The sequence below is a fragment of the Phyllopteryx taeniolatus genome, chromosome 12 (assembly GCF_024500385.1).
Source record: "Phyllopteryx taeniolatus isolate TA_2022b chromosome 12, UOR_Ptae_1.2, whole genome shotgun sequence".
NCBI lineage: Eukaryota > Metazoa > Chordata > Actinopteri > Syngnathiformes > Syngnathidae > Phyllopteryx > Phyllopteryx taeniolatus.
This window is the reverse complement of record NC_084513.1, coordinates 8,651,436-8,667,099: the sequence shown is the minus strand read 5'-3', so window position 1 is coordinate 8,667,099 and position 15,664 is coordinate 8,651,436. Positions and strand designations below refer to the sequence as shown.

At 40.5% G+C, this 15,664-nt stretch overlaps 1 protein-coding gene across 4 annotated transcripts in view; it reads right to left on the bottom strand.

Annotated features, from left to right (window-relative positions):
* Positions 1-1,588: 1,588 nt before the first annotated feature.
* Positions 1,589-15,664, bottom strand: part of calcrla (calcitonin receptor-like a) — a 35,029-nt gene continuing 20,953 nt past the window's right edge. The window contains exons 6-13 of one of the 4 annotated variants that reach the window (XM_061792639.1): positions 14,870-14,961; positions 14,646-14,772; positions 13,534-13,687; positions 13,397-13,457; positions 12,636-12,702; positions 11,364-11,582; positions 7,153-7,194; positions 4,431-4,804 (exon numbers count right to left, since the gene is read on the bottom strand). In XM_061792639.1, the coding sequence (XP_061648623.1) occupies positions 4,583-4,804; positions 7,153-7,194; positions 11,364-11,582; positions 12,636-12,702; positions 13,397-13,457; positions 13,534-13,687; positions 14,646-14,772; positions 14,870-14,961 (984 nt within the window). In that variant the 3' untranslated portion in view covers positions 4,431-4,582. Of the gene's footprint in view, positions 4,805-7,152; positions 7,195-11,363; positions 11,583-12,635; positions 12,703-13,396; positions 13,458-13,533; positions 13,688-14,645; positions 14,773-14,869; positions 14,962-15,664 lie in introns of all 4 variants that reach the window. The other 3 variants (XM_061792641.1, XM_061792638.1, XM_061792640.1) reach the window with 3 other exon arrangements.

Genomic DNA, 15,664 nt, shown 5'->3' with positions numbered 1-15,664 from the left:
CTGCAAAAGACAGAGTGGACAACATCTATGAGCCTGAAACAGCTTGAGAGTTCATTTAATGAAATGAAGAGCCGACTCCTCTAGGGAAGTGGTTCTCATCATGACCTGTCCTGGTCGGTTGATGTCAAATCCTTACAGCAACAGCCACATTTTGCTCATCCCTGCCGATACCCCTCTCTGACCAGGAGAGGAGGGGGAAGGAGAGAAGAGAAGCGGCAGTAAAACAGGCCCAAATCAGATGTCAGGGGATGAGGCAGCGAAAGAGATTTGTTGCATGCATGCTAGTGGTTTAACAGGAAGCAGAGTGTAGAAATAAGTCTTAAATGGAGATTTAAACATTTCTACCGCAATAATTTTCACAGGCAGGCTTGGAATGGAACATAAGGTAGTACTAGGTCAGCAAAATAGGAAGGTGCCAGGTCATGTAATATTTTACAAGTAGCACCTTTAGGGTACCTTAAGATATCAAAATCCATCCATCCATCTTCTGTACCGCTTTATCCCCGGGCATGTTGGAGCCTATCCCAGCTGTCTTCGGGCGATAGGCGCGGTACACCCCAAACTGGTCGCCAGCCAATCGCAGGGTACATATAAACAAACAACCATTCTCGCACACATTCACACCTGCGGGCAATTTGGAGTCTTCAATAAACCTACCATGCATGTTTTTGTGATGTGGGAGGAAACCGGAGTGCCCGGAGAAATCCCACACAGGCACAGGGAGAACATGCAAACTCCACACAGTTGGGGCGGGATTTGAAGCCCGGTCCCCGGAACTGTGAGGCAGATGTACTAACCAGTCGGTCACCGTGCTACAGATATCAAAATGACCTCTGAAAATTATGTGGAGTGAACTGATCATCCTAGACAACACACCATCCAACACTACAAAGAATACGATTAAAGCTTTAGTTGCTCAGGGTATAAATGGATGAAAAACTCATGGTGTGGCCATGATCATCACCTGATCTCAACCCTATTGAGAACCTGTGGAGGGTGGAAGGCAGTATCCCTCCAAACAGTACCTCTTGGAGACAACTCTTGCATCCTCAAATGTTATCCTGGCAGAAACTATCCATTGACTTACTAGTTCAATGGATGGCGGTGTTGATAAGGTGATATCAAAGAGGGGCTCCTTGCTTAACATGTACCTTGACCATTAAAGATGAGGTCTGTATAACCAATTTGTTTTTTAACTGTTCTGCATCATATTTTACTTTACTTTGTGTAATTTTGCCCGAAAAATACTTTTGTCATGATGGTTTGCTTCACAAATCACAATTATAAGTAAAGCCATTGTAATTGTTGACGAAGAAAACATTCAACTTCAATTGCATTGATTATACAGGAAAATGAACAAAACAACATATGTATATATATATATATATTTTAATAATAAATACAATTTCTTATTCCAATCGTATTCTACAAGTCTTGAGATTTATTGGGCTAATCTAGGACCTTGTGTATCAAATTTCATGCCATATAATGTGTAAATCCGGAAATCCTTGAATTTGGAACATAGTGTAGATTGTGCGGAAGTGTACCTAAATGCCCTTCAACAATAAGGAAAATTATGGCAACAATAAATATTGTAGTTACCTTTATTAGGTCAGTGTAAGAAAACTGTGGTGAGTTATATTCATTCACAATAAACTAAAGAAATAAACAAAAACATACTAAAATAAGCTATGAACAACAAACAAGTGCTGTGCTATACTGTTGTATGAAGATAAATACACTATCGCAACATTGTTCAGTTCAGTGGAATAATAATAAAAAATAGACGTATGTAAAAAGATTTTTTTTTCACATCACAGAATCTGCCAACAATTACATTCAAACAGCAGAGTGGTGTCACTTAAGACTACCAAAGTAGAATACAGTACAGTATAAACATAAACGACAAACATCGTCCAAAATGCTTTTGTCATACTACTTTACACCGTGATACCACAAGGGTCACTGGGACTTCACAACCTCCTTTTAGCATCACTGGGACTTCGCAACCTCTTTTTAGCATCATAAAAAGAAGTAAAACTGTACATAAATACACAATGGAGTCACCATGGTTGTGATACTTTCCCAAGACCATTATGATATATCAACACCTGGTAAATTCCAACCCTCCATCATCTGTCAATGGAAATGTAACATCTTGCAACCATTGCAATTTCATCCTATGGGTGGCAGAGCTTATCGTATAAAAAGAATCTGCATTGTATTTGGACAGTGACAGACTTTTTAAATTTGAAGACTATCAGCTTTAATTGTTTTGCATGCTTAATTGGGTTTAGATCAGTCCACTGGCTTCGCGAAAGTCTTGAGTTGCTTTCGCGATCGCATACATTCTCTTTCATGTGTGCATGTATTTATTCCTGTTTGCCGACAATCACTAAAACTTAAAAAAAATATACTGTTTAGCTAACTGTGAAGATGCCGGTGGGGTGGGGTTTGGGGGTAGTGGTCAGAACGTCTGGTGCTTTCGCAGATGGGAATTGTGTCCAATATAAAAATGAAATATTGTTTGAGTTTTACTCTCACAGTGGGAGGTTGAAGAAACTATCTACAAAATACACATACAGCATGTTCGCTGACAATATGGCGGTCCACGGAGAACCTATGGTGATTCTCCCCACATTCAATAGAAATGATGTGAGAACCTCACAAAGCATGGCGGTAAATAATACAGCGGTTGCCCTTGTCTATCACTTCTTTTTTTTTTTGGTTGATCTACCAACGTCTCACACACTGTCACATAATACTCCACACTTAAAGGCTTCGGAGTATATTGCACTCGTAAATATTGTAAATATAAACCATGCCCACACACGGTTCTCACTCGTGTTCTCTCTATTTAGCGTATTTACACCTGCTCTTTTTTTTTTTTTTTTTTATATCGTGGCATCATGGATAATATGGAAAGTGTTGTTGAATGTTCAAATTCAATTTAGTAATTGGAACAACTCAACTGTATGTGATGTTTCAAAATCAACCTCTTTCACGTGTTTCACTCTGCCAGAAGGTATACACATAATGGGAAAAAAGTCAATCTCCAATATATGGCAAGCAATATAAAAAAATGTTTTAATACTGCATCATTTTATAGATAATCATATGGCACTGTAGTGGTGTTCAACAGTAACAGTAACAAACTTTTGTGCATTCAAATGTTGCGAGTCCTACGAGCATCAAGTACAATATGAATTCTGCGGCACATTTTTCTCTCTTTCCAGTGTTTGAAGTTGCTGTTCTCAAATGAATATGATAAAAAAAGCACTGCGATAATAAAAAACGATAATTACCGCTACGTCTAAAAAAAGATTTCATAATTGTCATGTGTCCCCAGCCTACTTCCATATACCAATACCACCAGTGTGTCTGGCCAAGGCAGAGCACATACGACAGTTTACTTGATTAAAAAAAAAGTGTAATAAATTCTGCTTCTGAACCAATTCTCTCTTAAATCTAAAACGACGACAAAAAAAAACATTAATGCTTTGAAAAGGTTTGTTAAGTTGCCAAAGCTAATACAGTACACTGTATTACTTGATGAACTAAAAAGTAAGCTTATCAACAGCACAAATAAATACAGTAATTACTTTTATCAACAAGAATACCAATGGATAAATTAATATGAAATACATGATATAATATGAATATATTATTACATGAAACATCTGTTCTGTGTTATTTATGGGGAAAAAAAATAAAGCTAAATTCCATATTCTTGCTGAATCCTTGAAACGATGATCAAACTTTGACACCATGTTATATGGCATCGCCCATGTGTGGAGGATACTACTTCCAATTGGGGCTCATTTGGGTAAAATACTGTATGTTCCACTTGTTAAAATCTCAAGGAGAGGAATATAGCTGCTGTATAGAACAAATGTTACACTCATTGATGTGCTGTTGGCAAGAACGTATATATCGAAGATCACTCATGGTGTACTGGTACACTCGCCTGACTTCAATTTATCGTCACTCATCTTATAGGATAGTCAGTTCCAACTGGGGTTTATTTAGGTGCATTCCCTCGTAGGAGTTTGTAAAGAGTCCAAGCGGAGAAATTTGCCTAAATGGCCGATTCACACCAAAAACGACAACTTCCTGTTTAATTTCATGCATGGGTTCTTGAGACTTTTTCATGTGTCCTGTTATAATAGTGACAGTCCAGCCAGTTTCGTGTTGATCTGTGAAACTGGTGTTGGGGGCTAATTTTGTTCTAACTTTCACACCCTAAACACAAATTTAGAAGGAAGAAGACAGATATAAGACAAAGATAAACAACAATTCCAGGAGGGCCTTCAGACTCCAGGGCCTAATGAATGACGCAGGCAAGGACTTGCCAATTTGGCACTAACCAGATCAAAAGCATTCATTGTACTGCACTGTAATAAAAGGCCTTCTATAAATCACATTTATCATGACAATTAATGGGCCCATGTCAATGTGACAGAATGGTGAGTTGTATGTAGTCTTTTTCCTTCAACCCTGAACAGTCCAGTCTCAGTGGTTGGAAGCTGGTGGTCACGTAGTACCAAAGCTGCTGAGGGTTGAGTTGGAAGACACCTCGTGGTCAGGCAAAGGCGTTTTCCGTCTTTAGGATGGAAGCATCCGTGTCGTGGCATCCTTTGCCGTTCATGTGTTCCGATTGGCCGTCGATGCTGTAGCATCCTTGCACCTCGGTGATGGAGGAAGCCGTGTAGGATGCCGAGCGCAGGGCGTCCGAATGGTTTCCGATGCTGCTGCCAAACTGGAGGTTGTACTGGTTCCAGTGCCGCCGTAAAACTGCTTGGACCTGGCCAGAGAAACCACAGGAAGGCATCAGTCTGCTGTTCGTCGGCCAATATAGAATTGCAAGAAACTTTGATAACCAGTTCAACTCTTCTATTGAATGAAGTGGCTCGGGAGCGGGAAGTCCAGGCTGCCTTGCTTACGCTACTGCCCCCGCAACCCAACCTCGGCGATGCAGAAGTACAGTGGTGTGAAAAGGTACTGGCCCCTTTCTCAAATTCTTATGTTTTTGCATAGTTTCCCCACTTTAATGTTTAAGATTATCAACCAAATGTAAATATCAGATAAATATAACCCAAGTGAACTTAAAATGCTGCTTTTAAATAATGATTTTATTTATTAAGGGAAAAAAAAAAAAACACTATTCAAAGTTACCTGGCCCTGTGTGGAAAAAGTAATGGCCCTCTAAACCTAATAACTGGTGGGGGCATCCTCAGCAGCAACAACTGAAATCAAACATTTTCTATAAATGGCATTGAGTCATTCACATCTCTGTTGAGATATTTTGGCGCATTCTTTCTTGGAGAATTGTTTGAATTCAGCAAAAAAGGAGAGTTTTCGAGCATGAACCGGCTTTTTAAGGTCATTGCACTGCATTTCAATGGGATTCAAGTCTGGACTTTGACTAGGCAACTCCAAAACCTTTATTTTGTTTATTTAAGCCATTCAGAAGTTGACTTGCTGGTGTGTTTTGGATCGCTATCCTGCTGCAGAACCCAAGTGCGCTTCAGCTTGAGGTCAAAAACTGATGGCTGAACGTTCTCCTTCAGGACTTTCTGTCAAAGAGCAGAATTCATGGTTCCATCAATCACAGCAAGTTGTCCAGGTCTTGAAGGAGCAAAGGATCCCAAGACCATCACACTACCACCACCATGTTTGACTGTTGGTATAACGTTCTTTTTTTGAAATTATTTTTATATTTATGTCAGATGTAATGAGACACACACCTTCCAAAAAGCTCCACTTTCATCTTGTCAGTCCATATAATTTTCTTCCAAAAGTTTTGGGAATCATTCATAAGTTTTAGATGCAAAAATAAGACGAGCCTTTTTGTTCTTTTTGGTCAGCAATGGTTTCCGTCTTGGAACTCTGCCATGGATGCCATTTTTTTCTCATTCTCTTCCGTTTTGTTGTGTCATGAACTGACCTTAACTGAGGCAAGGGAGGCCTGCATTTCTTTAGAAGTTGTCCTGAGTTCCTTTGTGCCCTCCTGGATTAGTCATTGTTCACTGTTCCCTTGGGGTAATCTTCGTAGGCCGGCCACTCCTGGAAAGGTTCACCACTGTTCCATTTTTTTTTCTCCATGTGAGGATAATGGCTGTCCCTATGGTTTGCTGGAATCCGAAAGATTTAGAAATCGCTTTTGTAAGCCTTTCCAGACTGATAGATGTCAATTACTCTATTTCTAGAATGATCTGGAATTTCTTTCGATCCTGTCATTTTTTGGCAGCGTTTTAATATCGTTTGTCCGACTTGAATTTTTCGGGACGGATTCTGCTTAAGTGATTTCTTGATTGAACAGGTCAGGATATAGTCAGGCTTTGGTGTGATCAGTGAAATTTAACCAAAAACTGTGATTAACTATAATTAATTCACAATTTAACAAGGGGGTTAATTACTTTTTCACACAGGATCAGGTAACTGAATATTTTTTTTCCTTAATAAATTAAATCCCCATTTACTGTAAAAACAGCATTTTAAGTTATATTTGTCTGATATCTACATTTGTTTGATGATCTTAAAGTGGGGAAACTTTGCAAAAATATAGAGAGCCAATAATTTTTCACGGCACTGTAGATAATATGGATTAATGAATGGATGGATAGAATAAGTTTCGTCCATAAAAAACAAAATTTTTTTTTGCTTTTGTACTGGTCAATTTGACCTTGACCCGCAACATAACAGGAGACTTAAAGTACTTAACAAGATCCCAGAGACAATGCAAAATTTTTCCAGGAGAGTGGAAGCTGTTATATCTACAAATGGGGCACCAATTCAACATTGTCTTTAATTGCAGGTTTCTGAAAAAAAAATAGGAGAGGAATTTGTGGTTGCCATTAGAGTTCTCACTGAATTTAGGGTCTGGTTTGTCTTGGAGTGTGTTATATATAATTAGCAATAATATAATTACACAATATTAATAGATACGAAACCTTGGCAGCGCTTGTCAACGAGCAGTGTTTGGTTGTTAGCCAACATTTTAGAAATCTATAGTCCTCGAGCAAAGCCCTAATTAGAAAATAATGCAGAAACCGCACTCTGTCAAAGGAAATATGGATCAATATGTTTGTGCATGCATTGCATGCAAATCTATGAATGTTTGAAACAAAAAAATAATTAACTCTGTCTTACCTCTCCATTAAAAAAGCAGAAGATGGTGGCTACCAGCAGTCCCTGTCATTCAAACCAATAAAAAGGCCATGAGAGCACTGATGGGATAAACATGCAGTATAATGCGAAAACATTCAATATTCTGTTGAGATTGACGCCAAACTTCAGATGGTGTCTTTTTGCGAGTTTGTTTAGTTAATACGGCCTCTTGCATAACAACCACTTCCTGCACTTCCCTCCCTGCCCATCCTGGAAACCCTCGCAATGATCAGATAACTCAGCCAAGAGCCGAGTGACTTCAACACTTCTCATCTTGCATAATTTGTACCTTCCTTCCTGCTGCCCATAACATAAACAGAGGACATGCTTGACTTTAACTTACAGAAGAAGGTAAATAATAAAAAAAAAAAGTCTTGGTGGACAAGGTCAACAACTAAGTAATTATTTCAATATCTCCGAAGTATTTCACCGAAAATGTTGAGTGAGTTCTTCTGAATTTCACCTGTAGTGTACTGACTAAAATGTGTTGAACTGTATTTGTTTGAATTGCTGTTGTGAAAACTAGTTAAAAGTTTGTTTGGTTCTTTGTGTGGATGGATACTGGGGTGTCCTGCGTTCAAAGGGGTCTGTGAACATTTCAGGGTTTTTTTTTTAATGATTGATTGAATGGGTGGTGCGTCCAATGGGATTTGGAGAAGGAGGTGGGTCGTGGGGGGAAAAGAGCGGGAGATGCGGCGGGGGAAGAAGAGTTAGTTTTTTTTGGGGTTCTGGACCTGGTTTTCCACGCGAACGGATTGGTTGTTTTTTCCACGCGAACGGATTTACTGTTTCAACGCGAACGGATTTACTCTTTCAACGCCACGGGTCCTGCCTGCTCAACGCCACGGGTCCTGCCTGCTCAACGCCACCGGGCTGCAGCTTCGACGCTACAGGATCCAGTCGCTGTGCCTACTGAAGCGTTTTGAGGGCGCGTTCCTACGCCAATCGGTTTCGGTTTCTTTTCCCCAGTGAACTGAGGGTTCAACGGTTTTGCGAGTACTGCCAGTGAGGGCTACATGTGGGGGCTCGTCCGGGGTTGTTATTGTTCACTCGTGTATTTGTGAGCAAAGAGGGAAAAAAAACAAACCCTGAAATGTTCACAGACCCCTCGGAACGCAGGACACCCCTGTATCCATCCACACAAAGAACCAAACAAACTTTTACCTAGTTTTCACAACAGCAATTCAAACAAATACAGTTCAACACATTTTAGTCAGTACACTACACTCTCCCCCCACAAAAAAAAATGGTCATGCCCTCATGACATGTATAACAACATAACCTTTTATGAACAGGATAAACACTCCCCTCTCAAACCAATCCACTTATAAAAAGTGCTCTTGTACCTCAAAGGTGATGGGGATAAGCCATCTGTCTTATCATCAACCTTAGCTAGAGAGACAGTATGAGTACTAACTGCCACAGAGCTTGGACTCCCTAACAAGTCATAGGTTAGTCGGGTAGGAACCCTTTTCAGTCTTTGAGGCCGTCGTGCCTCGTCGGAACTCTCTGTAACACTGTCTTGTCTCACAGTCGTTACATCGAATGTCTGTGCTTCAGTGTCCCTTCCAGTATCAACAGTACTTTCAAAAGTCTCATCTTGCACTACGGATCCATCGTCATCTGTTGCCGCAGGTGCCTCAACTGTAACCTCATCCATCTCTTGGTTAATTGGAGGGACAACTTGATCCAAATCCAGGCTGACAGGTTCTGATTGAACAGTTTCCTGAGCTTCCGGTTGTCTTGACTCACATATGGAGTGATAATCATACCACACACCCATTTCATCCTCTTCTGAGTCAGATGCAGACTCAATCTTTTCAACATGATCAAACGCTGGTACACCAGAAAGATTACAGTTTTCAGCCCTCTTTGCTTTGAGTCTTTTGCTGGCTCTCCTTTTGCGTTGAAGTGTATCTTCGTTCTTTTCCACATTCAATTTCACTTCCTGTCCAATGGGCAGAATGTGATTTCGGTGCAATACTTTGTTAGAGCCTTGTCCGTTCTCTGGCTTCAACTTGAACACAGGCAAACCAGGGAGTTGACTCTCCACAACGTATGGTGTAGGTTTCCAATGATCAGCTAGCTTGTGTTTTCCTTGCAGTCCAAGATTTCTGATTAACACCCAGTCACCAGAGACTAATGGACAGAAACGAACTCTCTGATCGTAGCGTTGTTTGTTCCCTTCATTTTTTTTTCTAGCCATGCTCTCGGCGAGCTGGTAGGCAGTCTGTAATTCTCGTTTCATGTTTTTGACGTATTTCAGATAGGACTTGGTGGATGTACCATCACTTGAGACTCCAAATGCCACATCTACTGGCAGTCTAGCCTCTCGACCGAACATGAGAAAATATGGCGAGTGGCCTGTTGACTCATTTAGCGTGCAGTTGTATGCATGCACCAGCTGACTGATGTATTTACTCCATTTACTTTTGTCCTGTGCATCAAGAGTACCGAGCATGTTGAGAAGAGTTCTATTGAAACGCTCAGGTTGCGGGTCACCCTGCGCGTGGTAGGGTGTGGTTCTAGACTTCCTTATACCAAGCATACTCAACAGTTCATGAATGAGGCGGCTCTCGAAATCTCTGCCTTGATCCGAGTGTACTCGCTTCGGTAGACCATAGTGGACAAAATATTGTTCCCACAGGACCTTAGCAACTGTTGACGCCTTTTGATCCTTAGTCGCAAAAGCTTGAGCATAACGTGTGTAGTGATCTGTAACTACAAGCACATTACACATGTTTCTGGAGTCAGGCTCAATTGTCAAGAAATCCATACAGACAAGATCCATGTAGCCCTCACTGGCAGTACTCACAAAACCGTCGAACCGAAAAGAAACCGAAACCGATTGGCGTAGGAACGCGCCCTCAAAACGCTTCAGTAGGCACAGCGACTGGATCCCGTAGCGTCGAAGCGGCAGCCCGGTGGCGTTGAGCAGGCAGGACCCGTGGCGTTGAAAGAGTAAATCCGTTCGCGTTGAAACAGTAAATCCGTTCGCGTGGAAAAACCAACCAATCCGTTCGCGTGGAAAACCAGGTCCAGAACCCCCAAAAAAAAAAACTCTTCTTCCCCCGCCGCATCTCCCGCTCTTTTCTCCTACGACCCACCTCCTTCTCCGAATCCCATTGGACGCACCACCCATTCAATCAATCATTAAAAAAAAAAAACCCTGAAATGTTCACAGACCCCTCGGAACGCAGGACACCCCAGTATCCATCCACACAAAGAACCAAACAAACTTTTAACTAGTTTTCACAACAGCAATTCAAACAAATACAGTTCAACACATTTTAGTCAGTACACTACACACCGATTTGCCAAACAACAGTTTTTGCTTGTTTTTCCACCCATGATTTGGAAGCTAAGATGGGTGAAGATCCCCCACTTTCAAGCCACATCCAGACTTCACTGTCTGAAATACTCTCATGTCAAAGCCAAGAAGGTAAGCAGACCTGCAGAGTTTTGTTGGATGCACGCATTAGCTTGGGCTAACATGGTCAGTAAAATTGTCACCGCCAGTTATGTACAGTATGTGTTTAGTGATGTGTTTGCTGCATGTGCCACGGACAGAGCCGCACGCTACTTGAAAAGTGTAATTCAGCAGCTTGGTGATGAAGTGCTGCCCCCTGAGGGAAAATACAATCCATGCTGATGTGCGGGGGTCCCTGTTTACCACGCATTTCACACTCGCTTCTTTCGACTCCGGGCTCAACATGCAACCACCCTGAGCGCGGCCCCTGGTCGTCATGGTAACGAAAGTCGTTCTTGCTATCGGCCATCTACTCAAACTGGCTGATTTCAGAAAGATTATTGATGGTTGTGATATTTTGAAGAAAGCATGTCATATTTCCTGCGAACTGTTTTGAATTGAAAAATGCAGAATATGCCTCCTTTAAAAAGTAAGCTTCTAGATAAAGTTTGCTGATATATTTCACAATGAGAATTATCACGACAAACAGTGCAGAAGTTCTAGTAGAACAAAGTAGTAACAATGCATACATTATTCACCATTTTTTTAATTTAACATAAGCTGTTGATCAAATACAGTAGGCGCTATGGTCGGGCAAATTAGTGCAGAACACCAATTCTTCGGTGATAAAAAGATCAACACTACAGTATTTGGCACCGGTGTATCAACATTAAGGTCGAAACATGTTGGAACATGCAAGCCCCGCGTCATTCACACTTCTCACCTGGTAGTGCATCAGTATGTGCATGATGTAGTCGTAGATTTCTGAGGAAACCCGCCCCTCCGGCTTGTAGGGAAGCAGGACATATTGGATGCCCAGAAGCGGTACCAGGATGAGAGTTGCTCTCACGGCCTTCATGTAGAGGCTCGACTCGGCTTGATGGGTCACCTTGAGCTTGGTGATGAGCACTCTTACGATGTTCAATAGAAAGAACAAATTGACCTGAGGGATGCAAATCGAAGTGACATAGAAAGAGTTGCATTGTTAACTAAACTGATTTGGCGTGTATAGCTTACATTCAGGAATTGAGAAAGTTTGCCCTTTGTTACGTAACAATGTGGAAATTGACATGATACAGTAAACTCCCACTATTCGGAGGTGGGGAACGAGCCTGTGCCCCTAATTCTTTTTTTTAAATCACTGCCTATCTTAATAGTTTAACCCTAAATATACCACAAACTATGATCCCAAAAACTTAAATATAATTTCAATACTAAAAAATGTCCTTTGAATTTACTTCAGTCGAACATGTACATCGGTTGCACATGATTAAAATGTGTTAAACTAAGATATATTACTTGCCAGATTTTAAGGAAAAGGAGGGGATATATTAGTTTACCACATAATAATCATTTGCAACTGAAAATGAAGTACATTTTTTTTGGGCGAACCTAGTCTCGCAATATTACCCGTAAAGACTCCCCAAAGGCACCCACAAATCGTGTAGGAACGAAAAAACTACAACTAGGTACATTTTTCAGTGAATAGTGGAGGATATGTTCCAGAAATTAGAATTATTGAATAGGTAGGGGTTAGCTTTATAGAGCTTCTAATGAGGATTTCAGAATTTTCGCCCACTGATAGTATGTCTAATTTACATAATACCACCCCATGCACTGAGTTTCTCCACCCATGACTTGGCAGCTAGACTGGGTGAAGATCCGTCCATTTCAAGGTAAAAGACAAAAGCCAAACAGAGCTGCATTGAGTTTTGTTGACGCACATACTGTATAGTTTTAGCCTTAAATTCTGATAAGTGACACAGTCTTGCTTGCGCGGAGAAGTCGTCGGTGTAATGGGGGTATACATTTAGTTCCTTTTAGGGACTGCGAAAGTTGATATGGTGAATTTGTATTATGCAACGTGGGCCCAGGAGACCAACAAATAGGTTGACAAATCTTAGAGTATTGAATGATATAACGTCAGCTAATTGCTTCACACTGTGCAATAACAATGGATTAAAGATGTATATGACACGGACCAAGGCGTTCTTACCAGGAGAGCTGCACAGATGGGGCCGTGGATAATATAGAGTAGTGATGTTTTGGAGCTGATCCAACAGCTAATGTGCAGAAGAAAACAACAGAGGGGGGAAAAAAAGTATAATTCAGGATTAATGAGACATACGGCAGGTGAACCAGCAAGCATGTCAATAGGATTTTAGAGTCGAGCCAGTTCTGAGTCTACTTTAAAATCTATCCGTTTTTAATTATTCGATGGAAATTATCTAATTTCATTTAATTGGTCCAAAAATGATTCACTACAAATAATGTATCTTTGTCCATCCATCTATGCCAGCGATGTACAGTGACAGGCCGGACAATAAAATGCTCTTCCACTAGCTGGCAGAAGATACAGTACAATTAACCTGTTTATCCACCTGTTGCCATTTATTAAAAGAATAATAGCTTTGTGTTCAACTAAACAGGTCCAGATGTCACACTTAAGTAAGCCCATTTTTAAGTAAATTGAGACGAGATCATCATTATTTCAGTGTATAAAATGCGTGTGACATTTTCGTGTGGTATTGTGCCTTGACATTTTTCTAATTTAAAATATTTGCTTTGGCTCAATAAAAGTTGAGAAACAGTGACCTAACACTTGGTAACAAATTGGATACTGTATTTGCTTTGGCTCAATAAAGGTTGGGAAACACAGATGTAACACTTTAAACAAAACATTACATGAAACAAGTAACATGAAACAAGCAAAATCAGAATTCTATCCCTAAATGCTTCAAGTGCTTGACCCCGTACTTGTCATTGTAGTAGTAACTTCTTGCAATGGCATGGATGGAAGCAGGAATAAGAGGGAACCCTGGAAAAAAATAAATCCTATAGTTACAAGTGTGACACTTGGTGTACACAACACAAAATGTGCAATGCTGACATACCCCAGCCGAGGAGATAGTACCACATGAGGTGTTGCTTCTCGGCAAACACCGCCACCACGATGAGCGTGTGTAAATAAATTCCCTCGCACAGCATCCAGAAGTAATTGCAACCAAACAGGTAGAGATGAATGAACTGGGACACTTTGCAGCTTGTCTGAGGAAGAAAAGTATTTCATATGCAGTATTACACAAATTACCTTGTATTTACAATTCTTTGTTCAAAGTTCTGAAGGCTCTGGCCTTAATAATAAAGCTATTACCACCTGTTCAAAAAGGGAGATGTAATGGAAAATGCATTTTCCAGATTTTCTGTAGCCAAATAATTGGGTGTCTTGAGTGCCTGCCCACCAATCAAAGTGTGAAATTACACAACCAAATAAATATGTTATCTGCCTAACAGTATTTCTGAAAACGTTTTTGTGAGCAAGCCCTTTTTAATTTTGCCCAAATTTATCATCTGCCTCCAAGCTGAATTTCTCCGCCCATGACTTGGCAGTTAGACAGGGTGAAGCCATTTTCAAACGACTGCTTAGTCCGGCTGCCAGTCTACACTATCAAATGGAAGAGCAAAAATAAGGTGAGCTGCAATGTTAGCCCAATATACTCTGGCGGTTTGGTGATGAAGTGCTGCCTCCATGAGTGAAAATACAATCAAATTTTCATGATTAACATCACCAGCTACCCTACTATGAAGAGTCTCAGTCTCCAGTAAAAGTCACTAGATTTGTTGCTAATTGCTTTTCCTTGAAAATAGTCATTAAAGGGATTACTAATATTATTGATTAGCCCTTGCTTTGACCCTGGTTGTCACGGTAACAGACAACCCCCAACCCCCTAAAACCAAGCGATGTCAATCAGTGTTACATGAGGATATCGTGCTGTAATACTTGATAATTGGTGCATTTTTTTTAACGTAAATATGCCAGACACGTTTTATGTTGTGAAAAATTGCATATGTCTCCTTTAAATACAGAGTGCAACTGTGAGCAGCTCTTTTGGTTATTTATGGGAAGAGAGCCAAACTAACACACACAACACCTACAATTACTCTCTTGCAGAAAAAAGGGTGAAGACAATAAATATCATGAAATCATTAAACCAAAAATACTTACTGGATTCCTCTGCACCAGTTCCTGGTTGTTGGCAACTGCTGTCAACCAAATGATAGTGATCACAGAGTTGAGTACAAAAGAGAAGAAGAGGTTTTTATGAAGCGTGATCCTCTGACAACTTAAACTCCTGTTGACAGAGGGAAAACGCACAAAATGATTCATCTACACAAATCAGTACAAGTCACAAGATATGCATATGTTGAAATGAAGAAACGATGACACACTTGAAATGGAAGAATATTCCAAGAGAGACGAAGAGGGAGGTCAGGGACAGTCCATGTCCTATGAGAGCCAAGTAGAAAAGATTCATTGCTGTCTGCAAGAAAGGAAGAGAAGCAGTTAACCGGATATCAAAGTCAGTGCGACTTCACAGAGACGATGGATAAATATTGAGTTCAACTCAAGTGAATTTGGATAAGTTACTTTGTATTACACATTCATTCATTACTCATGAATATTTAGGTTGAAAAGTTCAAATAAATAATTCCCATGACATTTAGGGGTGTACGTGGTAGTTATGTTGGATTCATTCACTGCCAGCTGATTTCAAAGTGGGTTCAAGAAAGAGTAGACTACAGTTCTTTCACCAGAAAAAAAAGTGTATTTCTAGCGTTTTCTATTATGGACCTGGGTTCAAATCCGGGCCCGTGCCTGCGTGGGTTTTCTGGGTACTGTGGTATGGTAGGTTAATTGAAAATGTGAAGATAAGCGGTCTGGAAAATGGATGGATGACTAGTAATCAGCAAGAGAACATGGGTTGCTTTCACCAAGAAAAACTCGCTTCTGACCAAAAGGTGGAGAAAATTTGCTTTTGTGCAAAGAAACGTCAAGCAGAACTGTGACGCTAATATATTTTCGGGTGATGCCTCAAACTATTAAACAACAAAATCAAGACTGAGAAAGGGCTTTTGATGGTCAAAGAATTTTTTTTTTAACAGATAGACAACAATGAAACACGACATTAGCGACGCTGACTCACCGTCTGGCTCTAGTTGAATTTCAGTGCCTTTTTGACATGC